A 15569-nucleotide genomic window follows, 5' to 3' on the forward strand; every position below is an offset into this window, starting at 1 on the left:
CCAATTAAAAAACTTGGAATGTAGAAAACCATGATTTGGATTTGGTGTCAAGGTCAGTTACCAAAACGAAAAGAAAAGAAAAGAAGATACTTGACGTGGCGTCAAGATCTCGGGAAAGAAGTGAGCTATTTGGTGCAGCCAGGCATCTTGCGAGTCAGTGAGACACTGACCCTCCTCTGTTTCGCAGTAACAACACCTTAATCAGAACAGTAATACTTAGATTTCAATAAATATAAATAAAACAAACAGAGGGACATCTATGATAATATCTATCGTACAATATACATGGGGACATCTATGATGCAGTTGATGTACTCCACCTCGTTCTGTGTAGACACTACTCTCTGATCAAGTTATCATCACTCACTCCTATACTATACTATTAAACTCACTTACCATTTGCTGCCAAATTTAACAATAATAATTTGTTTATCAACGTTAACCTCGATATTATATTCCTCTCAGATTTGAATCAGTTCTCCTCATTCTTTACCCTCTCTCTCTCTCTCTCTCTCTCTCCCCTCTCTGCAGTATATTTGTGCCCAAGTCCACCTTCGCCCTTCCCTTTGGAACTTCCACTTCAATTGAAGCCTCTTCAATCTTCCTCGGTGCTGAAATTCATATATACCCACCCGAAAGTTTCAAGCTCTCTCCTGAGATCAGCTTTGTAATATAGTTTCTTCTCTTGGCAAAACCAGTGCTGTTAGAGACTCTGAATGATGGCTCAAAAGAACTTACACGACCTACTGAAAGAAGATCAAGAACCATTCCTTCTCAAGAACTACATTACCGACAGACGCTGCCAGCTCGGAAGGCCCTCACCCAAGACCCAGTTACAAGTCAAGAAACGAAAACCCATCTCCGAGACCCCAAGCTTTCCAGGAAACTTTCGGAAAAACGTTTGCTTTTTGTCCTTCCACGACTCCCCGGACCTCAGGAATGACAGGAAATCCCCAATGTTCGATTTTTCATCTCCCGCAAAAAGCCCCTGCAGAAGCCCAAATGCCATTCTCCTTCACATTCCTGCAAGAACCGCGGCTCTTCTTCTAGAAGCTGCTCTCAGAATTCAGAAACAATCATCAGCAACAAAACCCAAAACCCAAAACAAAAACCCGGCCTTTGGTTTGTTTGGGTCAATATTAAAGAGATTAACCCATCGGAGCCGAAAGCGCGAGATCGAAGGCGATGAGGGAAACGTATCAGTGAAGGACATTCTGATGTGGGATTCTTCGGTTGGGCGCAGAAGAACTTGCAATGAAAGCCTGAAAAAAATGCAGAAAAAAATAGTGGCCGAGGGTGACGAAAGTGCGTCTAAGATAAATGCTTGTGAGACAAACCATTCTTGTTCATGTAATAGTAGGCCTAGTAGTGCTTTTTGGTCCGAAAGCAATGAGGACAGGTCTCTGGATATGGATTTCTCTAGCAGTAGCCAATCCGTAGACTCTGAAGTACTCGAATTGTTATCCAGACGGAGAGAAGATACGGATTTCTATTGCTGTGAAAAGCGCTTTTGCGAAAGCTCTTTCCGTTTCGTGCTACATAGGAGCCCGTCTTCTGGTCGCCGGACGCCGGAGTTCACGTCGCCGACGGCGTCCCCTATTCACCACAAAACTGAGGTTTGTCTTATTTTAGACTTTTAGTTTGTTACCAATATTTTTTGGAGTTGGACTTATACTAAATATAACTATCCAAATAAACCAAACTCAATTTCTTTTAGTGCTGACTTTTTTTTAAGGAATGGAAGCATTTAAATTTACCTCATAAAAAAATATTGTGCACGTTGGACCGACCTAGCTGACTCGATATCTAAATTGTCGGCTACCTGTCCATGTCCTTCGAAATTGGCCGGAGTGTTCCTCATGATAGATCAATTAATTAAGACAGAGAGCGGCGAGTCTGAACGGCTAGTCAGCGACGGTGCAAAGATAGCAAGATCGAGAGGGCTATATGGTGCAAAGATAGAGAGACACAGAAAAGAAAAAAAAAATGAGGATTGAAGGGGCTAGGGTTTTTTATAATTTAAATATAATTGTGATAGTTTAGTTTGGTTTTAACCGAAACGTTACTTCGTATCTCTGGATCGACCACCGAACTAGATTTTAGACTCCATTGTTCATTTGTAACATTGACTATTCAATGTAATTTACGCCAGACCATTCCTGCGTCCGATGCCAATCTGTTTAGGGCCTTTTTTGGATAATTATTTTCCTGAAGTGGACAGATTCTTGTATTTGGTTCTGATTGATAAACTCCGACGTCCCTTTTACTAGAACATGGTTTTTGTGTTTTATTTTTTTGGAATTCGTTTGAATATTGAGATGAGATGAATTTAATAAAATAGTATTAAAATATTATTTTTTAATATTATTATTATTTTAAAATTTTAAAAATTAAATTATATATTATATTTTATATAAAATTTTAAAAAAATTATAATTATGAATTGAGATAGAGATAATTTTTAACGAGCGGTAAAACTCACGGGCAAAGTCAACGATCAGCTAAATTATGATCCGGGTCTAATCTAAACTCATCAGTGAAAGTATTTGTGGTTTAATTAAGGTTGTTATGGATTCTAACAGGAAAAAGAGACTAGTTGTGGCTCAAATTTCGAAGAAGAGGAAGATAAGGAACAGTGCAGCCCTGTATCTGTGTTGGACCCTCCATTCGAGGACGATGATCGACATGAAGATGAGGAGGATGTGGACGAGAACGGGGACGACAGTTTTGATGATGAATGCAGCAGCAGTAGCTATGCCATTGTACAGAGTATGTAACAAGTTATACGCGTAATAAATTATTGGCTTTTTGTATCATTCTTCGTTGGTTGTGCGGTCATTATCAATGAACTAACTTAGAATTGTACAAGTTGCTTGTGCTTTGATGTCTACTTTATTGTCTAGACTAGTACAGTAATATGTTACGGTCATGGTTGAATGATCGTGTTGATTATGAGCCACGGTATCTCCGTGGGATCCGTGGAAAGATTGTATGTTGAGCATGCACTTATGTTTTAGTCATTGAGTATGTGGCATCAAGTCCTGTAGTCTTGTTAATGTGACCTAATTTTGTCGAGAAAAACGGACCATGCCAAAGTTGTGATATGACCCACGTTTGATGACAGCAGGTCTGTGTTAATTGTAGGAGTCTCTTCTATTAATTGGATTGGACTGTGCAACTGTCAACCAACTAATATGCATTTGATATTTACAGGAGCAAAGCAAAAGTTATTGCTCAAGCTTCGAAGATTTGAGAAATTGGCAGGATTAGATCCAATTGAGCTTGAGAAAATAATGTTAGAAGAAGAAGATGAAGATGATGATGACAGTGATCACAATGCAGACGACTTAGAGGAAGAAGATAAATGTGAATATGTGCTAGAAATATCAGATCGAGAAAAGAATGTCGAGTCATTTGTTATGGAAGTCATTGGCAAATCACGCTTCCAGAATTCACTGCAAATCTCACAGGACATGAAGAGATTGGTTTCAGATCTCATTGCTGAGGAGGGAAGAGAACAGAGTGTCTTTGATAACGATGGAGAAGAGTTGGTGAATAGGGTTTGCAAGAGGTTGGAAGCGTGGAAGGAGGTAGAATCGAACACCATTAACATGATGGTAGAGCAAGATCTTAGAAGAGGGCTTGATGGGTGGAAGAGAAATCAGGAGCAGGTCGGAGAGACAGCACTTGAGATTGAGATGGCTATCTTTGAACTGCTGGTTCAGGAAGTGTTCGAGGAACTAGTTTCTCTTGGAGGAAAATGACTGGGGCTGAGGTTACATTCAAATAATTGAATTTTGGGTAGTACAACCTTCTTTATTATTATTATTTTTTTTTGGGGGGTTAAAATTAGATTTCAATTGGAGCATAGTGTGGCTTGCACTATGTAGGAATAGGCTAAACAGGAAAGTGACTGAAGAGGTGGTAACAGGTACTATGTATATGAATCATGTAAGCAGTGGGGGAATATTCGTGTATTTATCCTTGCTCAATGAAACGTGATGGGTACAATTTATTGGCCCGCTTTGTAATTACAGATTTTATTTCATATCTTGGATGCCTTTGCGTGCCCAACAGCCCAGGTGTTTCTATATATATATATATATATATATATCTGGTTGTAGGGAGCTTACTATTTTCCAGCAACATACTAACAACATTTTATACTTCTCGTAGGAGAGACGTAGTAGATATTAGCTACTTTCTCGTGTTTGATTCGTAATTTTGTTTGTGTTCGGTGGTCATGAACCTCTTCCAATATAAAAAACTAGTTTAAGAAATGAGATTTTTTCTCATAATTATAAATTGACCACCAATTCATTTCACAATCAAAGTCGGATAATTCCAACAATCCTTCACATATCAGGCCTTTGGGCGGAGCATCAACAATCTATTTTTCTCATGGACTGTTGGGTGAAGACTGTTGGTAAACCTGGACTCTGACACTAGTGTTAGGTCGTTTTGAACCTTTTTGAATTCTAAAAATTAGTTCAAGAGATGAGATTTTCTTTCACACTTATAAACTGATCATCATTCACGTCCACAATCGATGTGAGATAACCCAACAATAAACTATTAGCTTGACTTCATATCCAGAGAGATGATTCTTTTATGGCTCATGCTGTTTGAATCTAGCTATTCCAAAAGTGATTAAAATGGGGGCACAGCATCGGGCTGCAGCTCCAACAACGTCACGACTCTCGAGGGAAGTTCTTCTATCATTTATGAAGAAAAATCATCCAAGTTGCATTTTGGATAGAAGAATTGGAATTTTTTTCTTCGTGCTCATCGAATAAACCTTTAAAATGGGTTGGGTGAAACTCTCCGAGGGCAATGTGAACAGAAACAGGGTCCGTTTTGATATGGACAGCTCTTGGGCCATTTCAGCCCATTTGCTCAAAATGGGCTTAAATTAGAAAGGTAATATTTCCCGTCACTACAAACAAAATTTCAATCAATTTATATCGAGAATGAACTTGATGAGATTCGGGATTTAAGCATTATTTTTTCAAATTCTTTCAGAAGATTACTGGAAGACAGTGAATAAGGTGATCATGATCATGATGAAATTAATTGTCTGAGTGGGTATTTTGCAATGGTCCAAGTCGGTATGCATCTTCAATGTCAAATAAATCTCTATTGGACTTATTAATATGAAATTAGATATCTTTTAGGTCCTGTCTGGACTGAGAGTTAAGATGAAAGTTGAATAAAATATTATTTTTTAATATTATTATTATTTTAAAATTTGAGAAAGTTGAATTGTTTATTATATTTTATGTGATAAAGTTGTAAAGATGAGATGAGATGGGATGAGATAAATTGAGAATTTAAAATTAATTTTCAATCCAAACGGGACCTACGGCCATACATATATATATATATATAATATAATATATAATTGTGTCACGTATCTATAAATTAGATATCTTCCTCGCCATTGTCCTTGTCCATGGGTAAGCTCACAGAAGGTTCCAAAACTTGCGGATAATTAAAAATCTTTTTGAATGATTCCATGTGCTCAGAGTGGTGTTCTTTTTGGATCTACGTACGTCTTTTGACCTGTCGGAAGTTGGAATGAAGAGAAGGCTATTGTTAGCTGTTGTTCACCTTTCGATCGTCTGCCCCATCGATATCGATATCGTTATGGTTTCCATGTCTTTCTATTGCTAAAACAAACACTCTGCAATTATAAATATTCCAAGTGATTGCTGCCAAATTTGGTGCTTGCTGTACTGCCAGTGGACGTACGTACATGATTTATCATACAATATCATGCATGCGATCGATCGATCAAGCACGGGGAAGACTAATTGGTGACACCATCAAAGCAATTCACTTTTCATCAATCTGTGACCCTCTTAGCAATTTTCTGATCAACAGTTTCACATAATCACATGGCCAGATCAGCATTTAGTTAGACTCATTTTCATGTTTACAACTCCACAAGTTCACAACTAACCATTGAAGAAGGTAGGTGGCATGGATTATTTGTGCCTACCTTCTTCTAATTGAAAAATATTAATGAATATATATTCAAGCTTTATTTATTTATTTATATATATATATTCCTAAGTAATGGGGATCATCACGGAGGATTCTAACTGAGATCTCATACTGGGATTTTGTCAAAATATATTTGATTTGGCCCGACTGAGATTGCAGAAAGAAATAGAGTTTTTTATAGTAGTGCTTTTAATTGTAAAAATCTCTATTTTTTAAAAATTATTTACATAAACATGCACCTAAAGGGCTTTTAAAGTTAATTACAGTAGTTTTTAAAAAACACATTATCTGTGACAACTTTTCAACAAGAGCTTGAATTTGATGCTTTTTTAGAAAGTGACTTTTCAAGTTTTTTAAGTGCTTAAAGCACTTTTTTAAAAAAAAAAATTTATCAAACATATTTAAAAAAAAAAAAAACTTTTCAACTATTAAAAGAAATTTTTAAGCCACCAAACTCAAACTCAAACGTGCAATTATTCGACTACATTTAATTCCCTTTATCTGAATATGTACGTACATTTTTCTCTTGTATGCTCAGGCTATTACAAGAGAAAAAAAATTTTATTTATAAATTTTATATACCACATGTCATATTTTTTTATTATTTTTATTTTCTATTAAATATATAATATATAGATGATGAGTAGAAAATTTTAATTATTTTAAGAAGAATAAAATCAAAAAAATTTTTAAAAAATAAAAAAATAAAAAAAAATTATTATATATAATTAGATGTGGTGTGTGGGGGGCTTAAATGCCCTTACGAGAAAATTAGAAAAAGGGGGACTGGGCATTAATGGTCATTTAGGCCTTGTTTGTTTTTCAAAAACATCTCATCTCATCTCACCTCATCATTACAACTTTTTCAAATCCCCATACAAAATAAAATAAACAATTCAACTTTTTCAAATCCCAAAACAACAATAATATTAAAAAATATATTCTAACAATATTTTATTCAACTTTTTAATTTTAATCTCAACTCATTTCATCTCATCTCATCTCATCTCTGAAAACAAACTAGCCCTTAAATTGGAGGCTTCAAATATCAAACCAAGTGGGGAGGCCTCAAACTTCTTTTTCACTTTTCAGAAAGCCCCTCACCAGCTTCGACTTCGGCCTTCAGATGGCAACGGATTCCGATGAACGAGAAGCTGGTTGCAGTCACGTCGTCACGATCTGGGAGGTCAACAAGGAACGCCTAGACAAGATGGAAAAGATGATCTCCCAGACCATCCCACGCTTGCTAAGCACTGCTGCGGGTAGAAGAACTTGTAGCATCTTCAGAGTCCCCCAGAGCTTTATCGAGATCAACGGCAACTGGTACCAGCCCCGTATCGTCTCCATCGGGCCCTACCACCGCGGTAAGCCTCACCTACAGATGATCGAGGAGCACAAGTGGCGGTATCTCCACTCCTTGCTCTCCAGGACCAAACCCATGGGTATAACTTTGGAGGACTACTTGAAAAGCATACACTCAGTTGAAAAGGATGCCAGAGAGTGTTATTCCGAAGCCATCCATCTCAGCACCGATGAGTTCCTTGAAATGATGGTTCTCGATGGTTGCTTCATAATAGAACTGTTTCGAAAGGTTAACGATCCAGTACTTTTCGGCCCTGACGATCCTCTGGCCACCATGACTTGGATATTAGCATTTTTCTACAGGGACTTTCTTCGACTTGAGAATCAAATCCCATTCTTAGTTCTTGAAAAACTATTTGAAATTTCCAAAACGTCTGTCCAGGATTCTGGTCTGCCCTTGTCTTTGCTTGCCATGCGATTCTTCAACAACATAATACAAAGACCCGACCAAGTCATAGAGAAGTGTCACGGTTTCAAGGGCTTGCATTTGTTGGAATTGGTTCGTTCAAGTTTTATACCATCCGATCAAGAACTTCCACCACACGGGGGCTGCACACCAACCCATATCATCCATTCCGTCTCAAAGCTTCGCCGTTCTGGGATTCAACTCAACCCGAGTAAGACGGAGAGCAGCTTCTTGGTGGTGAAATTCAGACGCGGTGTAATTGAAATGCCTAGCATAACGATTGATGATTTCATGAGCTCTTTCTTGGTGAATTGTGTGGCCTTTGAGCAGTGCTACAACAGCTACTCCAAATACGTTACCACTTACGTTACTTTGTTGGACTGTCTCGTGAACTCTCAAAAGGATGTAGAGTACCTTTGTGATCGCAACATAATTGAGAATTACTTTGGGACAGAAGGCGAGGTTGCACACTTCATCAACAACATGGGCAAGGACGTGGCGTTTGATTTCGATCGGTGCTATCTTTCCAATCTGTTCAATGATGTGAATGAGTATTATCAAAGTAGTTGGCATGTCCAGTGGGCGAGCTTCAAGTATACGTATTTTGACACACCATGGTCGGGGATCTCGGCGTTGGCTGCCTTTGTGCTCTTATTGCTCACGCTTGCACAGACTTTTTTCACTATCTATCCTTATGTGCATCCTAGAGTACCATAAGCTGGGTCATCTGAGAATTCTGTTTCCCCCTCCACACCATATATAATAAACACCATCTGCTATATAGTTTTAAGAGAATCATGAATGTTTAAAAGTAATAAGTTGTCGTACTTTTTGGTCTTGATTTTCAGTTCTTGTGATGTGAAACTGGATGTGTATGAAATGCTCATCTGGTGGGAATCATCAATATGCGATTTATTATTTCCTCAAATAAAAATATTTAAGGAGAAAAATGGCCCGTGCATGCTACAAACATGAGTACCAAACATTCAATGCTTGAAAGAAATCAAAAGCACAAGCACTAGTACCAAACATTCAACTATATATCCTGTTTAAATATATAGCTAGGGTCGTGAATTAAACAGGCCGTGTATGAATGCTGATCATCGGATTAGGGCTTCTACAAGGAACTAAAGTAGAGCCATAATTATCAGATTATTTTTCATTTCCTCCTAAACCTTTTGGGAAGTTATATATATATATATATATATTCTTTTGTTCAACTTTTTTATTTTTACCAAAATCCAGCAAATTATGCTTAATTGCTATCTAACATTCAAAAATTTCCAACCAGACAAACCCTCAGTCGATCATTTAGTTTAGTCGTCCTTCTATGGAGAAATAAAGGAAAACTTCAGCTTAATGGTCCCAATTAATAACTTAGCTGAAAGTAATTGCGCGCAATATAAAAATTAAAGTTGATTATGGGTCATGAAAATCAAAGTAGTGTTTTCCAATATTGAGATGATCAATAACTCATGAGGCGCACCAAAAAATACAAGTATATATATATTATATGGAGCTATAAGGTTGCATGTAAATGTAATTCATGCACATGCAGTTAATGCATGGTAAAGGCATACATCCATGCATGCAATTGCTCAAGCGTTTCTAGTACTATTGCCGTTTGTGTTCGTAGTAAATTTGTACCTAGTACTACTGAATTGTATGGGAACGAAATAATTAACGCAGCTCTTGTCATGCGATTAATAAAGCACAAATTAAGATGATATAATATCCCACTTTATTCCAAATTCTCTCAACGTATGTACCAAGTAATTTCACGCAGCTTCAGCCTGTCCTCGTGGCCGAAAGAATCCACCAAAGCGTGTCAAAAAGTTTATTTATTTTTATAATTATTTTCATCTCATCTAATCATTATAATTTTTTTAAATTTTTACATAAAATAAAATAAAATAAAAAATTCAGTATTTTTAAATCTCAAAATAAAAATAATATTAAAAAAATATATTTTAATAATATTTAATTTAATTTTTAATTTCTTTCTCTTATAAAAAAAAATAAACGAGACCTAAAAGTTAAATTGGTAGAATCTAATTCCCTCGACCAATATTGGTGTTTTTAGAAGCCCATGCAAAGTCGCGAAAAATTTATGGGCCTCGTGTTCTTGGTGATTCTTCGGCCTATCATTATAGCTCATTCAATGACATTGTAATTAAGCAGGTCCAATTCTTATTTATTCGTGGACTTTTGACAACGCGCATGTTGTACGCTGTCTGATCTTAAATCTTTGTTTCCAACGTAATTTCTTTTTGTTTTTTGTTTTTTGTCTTTCTAGTGAAAGTGACGAGGGTGGTTAGATGAAGATATGACCAGTACTCTTTGCATTCGTCGGCAACATGTAGCTAGCATACACACCCAATTAATTAATTGTAAGAATTGAATTTAGCCTTACTTTAGCCCTGGATATTAATCTATAGATACGGCTAGGATTTAATTATGTTGGAAAAATAAGATTCTAGATCTTTACTAAAGTATTTTCTCATTGTTTGTCTGTATAATATAACTTTTGAGGCTTGGGAAAACTTCTTCAAGTTTATATCCTCGATCGGGCGCTTGTTGAAAAATTAGCTGTCATTGTCGGAAATTAAGATGCCAGCTAGACAATTGATAATGAGCAAGGATAACCATACAATACATGATTTCATAATATATTTTACAATAAATGTTTCAAAGTGAAGATATTTTTATAAAGTGATGTTATTTTTATAAAGTATTTTATTAAATTACTATTCATTTTAAAATATAATTGTATAATGTATTAAGACAAGTGATGTGTGTTAAAAAGAAAAAAAAAAAAAGGGGTTATTTTACATCCCAACAGATCCATTGGGAAAGTTCGTTCTTTCTTCGTCACGGAGTTAATTAGAATCAATTACCGTGAGAGAAAGACACTGGACCCTGAATTAATTGCACACGGCCTTGCACACCACAGCTTCAAAGTCACAGAAACCAAAACTCCGCGATGGGCAATCATGTCGTGGATATTTGGGTGGCCAACAAGGAACACCAAGAGTCGATGCAAGACAGGATCTCCAACACCACCCCTCAGTTATTAAGCACAGCAGCCGGCAAAAGCAGTTGCTGCATCTTCAGAGTCCCCCAGAGCTTCGTCGAGATTAACGGCGGCAATTCCTACCACCCCCGCATCGTCTCCATCGGTCCTTACCACCGCGGCAAGCCTCACCTCCAGATGATTGAGGAGCACAAGTGGCGGTACCTCCGCTCCTTGCTCTCCAGAACCCAGACCATGGGTATATCCTTAGAGAACTACTTCCAAAGCATACACCCGCTTGAAAAGGATGCTAGAGATTCTTATTCTGAAACCATCCACCTCGATTCCGATGAATTTCTGGAAATGATGATTCTTGATGGCTGTTTTATGTTAGAGTTATTTCGGAAGGTCAACAATCCGACGCTTTTTGTAGAAGACGACCCTCTTGCCACCATGGCGTGGATATTACCATTTTTCTACAGAGACTTTCTCCGACTCGAGAATCAGATTCCGTTCTTTGTTCTTGAAAAGTTATTTGAAATTTCTAAGATGCCCGACGAAGAATTTGGTCCATCCTTTTCTTTGCTCGCTATGCGATTCTTCAACAACGCAATGTTAAGAGACGAGGAAGTCATAGATGGGTTGCGCAATCTCAAAGGCTTGCATTTGTTGGACCTGGTACGATCAAGCTTTATACCACCCGATCATGAATTTCCACCAAACGAAGGTATCGTACCGACCCATATTATTCACCGTATCTCGAAGCTTCGCCGTTCAGGGATTAGGCTGAACCCGGGTAAGGCAGAGAGCTTCATGGTGGTGAAATTCAAACATGGCGTTATTGAGATGCCCAGCATAACCATCGACGATTTCATGAGCTCTTTCTTGGTCAACTGTGTGGCTTTCGAGCAGTGTCACAAAAGCCGCTTCAAGCATGTCACCACTTATGTTACTTTGTTGGACTACCTTGTGAATTCAGCCAAGGACGTAGAGTACCTTTCCGACCGCAACATCATTGAGAATAACTATGGGACCGAAGGTGAGGTTGCACACTTCATCAACAACATGGGCAAGGAGGTAGCATTTGATATCGACAAGTGTTATTTGTCCAAATTGTTCAATGATGTGCATGATTATCATCAGAATAGCTGGCACGTGCAGTGGGCAAGCTTCAAGTATACATACTTTGACACCCCATGGTCATTCATTTCGGCATTGGCTGCCTTTGTGCTCTTAGTGCTTTCGTTTTTACAGACCTTTTACACCATCTATGCTTTTATCCATGCATAACCCAATGCGCTGCATAGAACAGTACTGTCCGGTCATAGTTCATTTTAAGAGGAACGCGTATTTTTTTTAGTGTAAAGTTATTGTATTTGTTTTGTCATATTTAGAGTATTTTGCCAAGGGAATTAAGTTCGGAGATGTATATATATATATATATATATATATATATATATATAGGTCATGCTTTACAATTTCCTCGCTATATTGCTGACATTATATATATCGAAAGTAAAAGGATGCTCGATCCCCTCTTTATACATGTTGATCTTTTTCAGGAGTATCTGCTATATATATATATATATAAAATGTACCACACATTCAACCGTCGCACGTGTTTGATGGCATGGTTTCCGATTGGGGCTTTGACGATCGATGCACCCAATCACAATACTTATCCAACTAATTTTCTTTTCCCTAACTAACGTAGAGAGGGAAGTCATTTTGTTTACGTCAAGCCAACTAACATTCAAACCATTCCAACCAGACAAACCCAGATCTTGCTCCTAGTCTAGTGTGCTGGACAAATTGCCGTCTCGAACGTGGATGGGGGAAATCATTAGTACTCATTGTGAATATTAAACGATTTGTCATACAGTTGGAATAAGATCAAAATATGATTAAGCAGGCGAAGGCTTCCAGACCACAAACATCAAATAATAAAATAGTTATGGGCCGATTCAATTTCCTCAATCCATGCACAAAGGTATGAGCTCCATCCTCTGCATTGCATGCATGCCTCCACAAATGCCTCATCACATCAGCAACCATCCACGAAAATCAATTGTCTTGATATCTCATAAGAATAATAATCTGATTAAATTATTGACTTGGATTATATCTTTAATACATTATTAGCATTTTTTGTTTTAATTTTTCTTTCTGGTTCTCTAATCATGTTTCGGATTTCTTTATGTTTAACTTATTTTGATTTTAAAAATGAGGCGGTGATACGTACCAAAATGATAACATAGAAAGGCATTTGGTCACGACTGTAAAATATATAGCTTGTTGCATCCATTTGTTACACCACGTTCAGCATTTAATTTGGACAGAATTTTGAACCAAAAAATAATTTAACATAATGATTAGGAATTCATTAGCTTAGAAACGAGTTAATTCTTATCCACAAACAGTGCGACTATGATTAATTAGTAGAACTTGCTAAAAACTATACGGGCTAGCAGGTGTCCCCGGAAGCATGCGCACATCAATGACAGATCCAGATTCGACGGGCTTGGGCCCATTTACTTGAATATAATTGCCTTATCTGATTTGGGCCTAGCAAAAAGAGAGAACAGTACAGGCCGTAAGAACAGGAGTCAGCGCATAAAGTGTCCCAAGGAGAGAATCCGTGCCATCAAGCCATTGTGTGGTGACCAATTTATCTCATTATTAATTGTGCCAACAGAAACAACCCATAACACATTACGAAGTTATGGGTTCGAGATAGGGTTAAAATCAGATCACTTTTAATATATTCTTCATCTTATTTTTTAAAATATATCATCAAAATTTATTTTTTTTATTTTACATATTAACTTTTATAATATACCATATATTAGTTTATCTATTTTTTCTTCATATCATTTAAATATTATACTTTTTAATATTTTTTATTTATTTCAAATATTTTCTCTAACTACTAATGATATTATCGTATCTTTTGATATTTACAATATCTTTCCATATAAAATGTCATATAATTATGTCATATTTTAAATTAATCCAAATTTATAAGCTAAATCAAAATATAAATTAATTAAAAAGAAGAGATTATATAATGAAAATATTCTCAAAATATATTATGAGAATATCCATTCTAAATGATTATATAATGTGAATAAAGAGAGTTGAAGAAATGGAAAACTTAGCAAGATGAGGGAAGAGAAATTAATTAAAAATGTTTACAATGATAAATAGTATTCTCTACATGATCTATAGGTTTACTATAGTAGAATGTAAAAGTATCTTTAAAATAGAAGATCCATTAATGGAGGGCACTTTTGAGAGCATTTCTTTATATTAAAAAAAAAAATGTATTATAAAAGATCCATTGGGAATGCTTAAACTCGTTACTCTTTTTTCCTATCCAAAATAATAATAATAAATAAAAGAAAAAAAGGATGGATGGAAATACAATAAGATGTGAAGGATTGTCTGTCAATATGCTAGCTAGGAAGTGGTAGGCAGGTTATGTTGTCCGTCACCACCAATATACCTAAATTTTCCAACATTAGCGTCATTTAATTGCACATTTAGCTTTTCTTTTACCAACTATATAGTTTAAAAAACAAGGGGAATGTACATATATATATTTATAAGATCCATCAAATAGATTAATCCCAATCAAGGACATAATTTTTGTAGCTATCCCAATCTTTTTTACATATATCGAATAAATTATTAGTTGATATGCACAGTACTGTATGATCTGGGGCCAAACTACATATATATTTCGAAAATGGACATTAATACTGCAAAGTTAGGAAATCAAATTTCAAAATGCGGATTGTTTAATTTAATCAAGACATCATGAGTTGTCATGTTCTGGGTTGTATCAACGCAAGTCCTTCAAATATTGGCAAAGCCGCAGTATAGGCACTAAACAAAAATGGGAGACCCATGTCATCCTTGGGCATGAATAGAAGCAGCATATATAAAATGTTAAATAGCTCAGTCAATAAAGTTGATAATTAGCCTTTATTTGGTGCTTAAACCATCGATTAATGTGCCTAATTATCACTTTTATTGACTTCTTATATTGATGGAGTTTCGCCTACTGTCCGTCCTTTTAAAGTAATTAAGAAAAAAATGTTGCCCCATAATAATCATCCAGTATCATATAAGCTTTTCTACTGGCCGGTCTAGATAGCACTGGTTACATATATATATTTATGTCTGTGGCCGGGCCATTAAAAGTAATTGAAAACACATGATCAGTAATACAATATATATAGTATGTTTTTTTAGTCATAATTAACTTATATGATGATGCATGGAGTACTAGTACATCATGCTAACCTAATGGCGGCGGCTTGCTATGTAGAAGTCACTTATTTATCATGTGGTGTTTTGGCTACATATATGTATATATATATAATAGTACTTTAAAATTATATATGTAAAATGAGTCACATAAGTTGGTATGATTGTGGATAAACTACCGTGACATTATTATTGCTCATACTCTAGATCATATATATTAGCCATATTAATTTGTGCTGTATCTAATTAACATGAGGATTAATTAGCAATCGTCACAACGGTGGCTCCTTTGATTTTTCTTTAATATTTACACTTATCATGTTAAATTATATAAAGTACTTGATCATAACGTTGTTTAATTAGGAAAAAATGAGTATATCCAAAAAGCTTTTAATTAGGTGATGTACGTGCATGTGTCAAGAATGGTTTTGAATTGGGAGAGATGAACGTACGTTTGATGTTACAAACGCATTTATTTTAATTTGGTACAAAAATCAGGAGCTAGCTAGC

The 15569-nt window shown here is 36.1% G+C and overlaps 3 protein-coding genes across 3 annotated transcripts; all 3 read left to right on the top strand.

The window, feature by feature from the left end:
• The first annotated feature begins 259 nt into the window (after positions 1 to 259).
• Positions 260 to 4061, top strand: LOC109005146. The gene is made up of 3 exons (XM_018983948.2): positions 260 to 1616; positions 2583 to 2769; positions 3214 to 4061. The coding sequence occupies exons 1-3, from the start codon at positions 717 to 719 to the stop codon at positions 3762 to 3764; spliced, it is 1638 nt and encodes a 545-aa protein (XP_018839493.1). The 5' UTR covers positions 260 to 716; the 3' UTR covers positions 3765 to 4061.
• A 2983-nt stretch (positions 4062 to 7044) lies between these two features.
• On the top strand, positions 7045 to 8601 carry LOC109005147 (UPF0481 protein At3g47200-like). Its single transcript, XM_018983949.2, has one exon. The coding sequence runs from the start codon at positions 7133 to 7135 to the stop codon at positions 8489 to 8491; it is 1359 nt and encodes a 452-aa protein (XP_018839494.1). The 5' UTR covers positions 7045 to 7132; the 3' UTR covers positions 8492 to 8601.
• A 2004-nt stretch (positions 8602 to 10605) lies between these two features.
• Positions 10606 to 12212, top strand: LOC109005148 (UPF0481 protein At3g47200-like). Its single transcript, XM_018983950.2, has one exon. It carries the CDS (start codon positions 10758 to 10760, stop codon positions 12075 to 12077), a length of 1320 nt encoding a protein of 439 aa, XP_018839495.2. The 5' UTR covers positions 10606 to 10757; the 3' UTR covers positions 12078 to 12212.
• The last annotated feature ends 3357 nt before the right edge of the window (positions 12213 to 15569 follow it).

Source organism: Juglans regia, chromosome 4, assembly GCF_001411555.2.
Source record: "Juglans regia cultivar Chandler chromosome 4, Walnut 2.0, whole genome shotgun sequence".
NCBI lineage: Eukaryota > Viridiplantae > Streptophyta > Magnoliopsida > Fagales > Juglandaceae > Juglans > Juglans regia.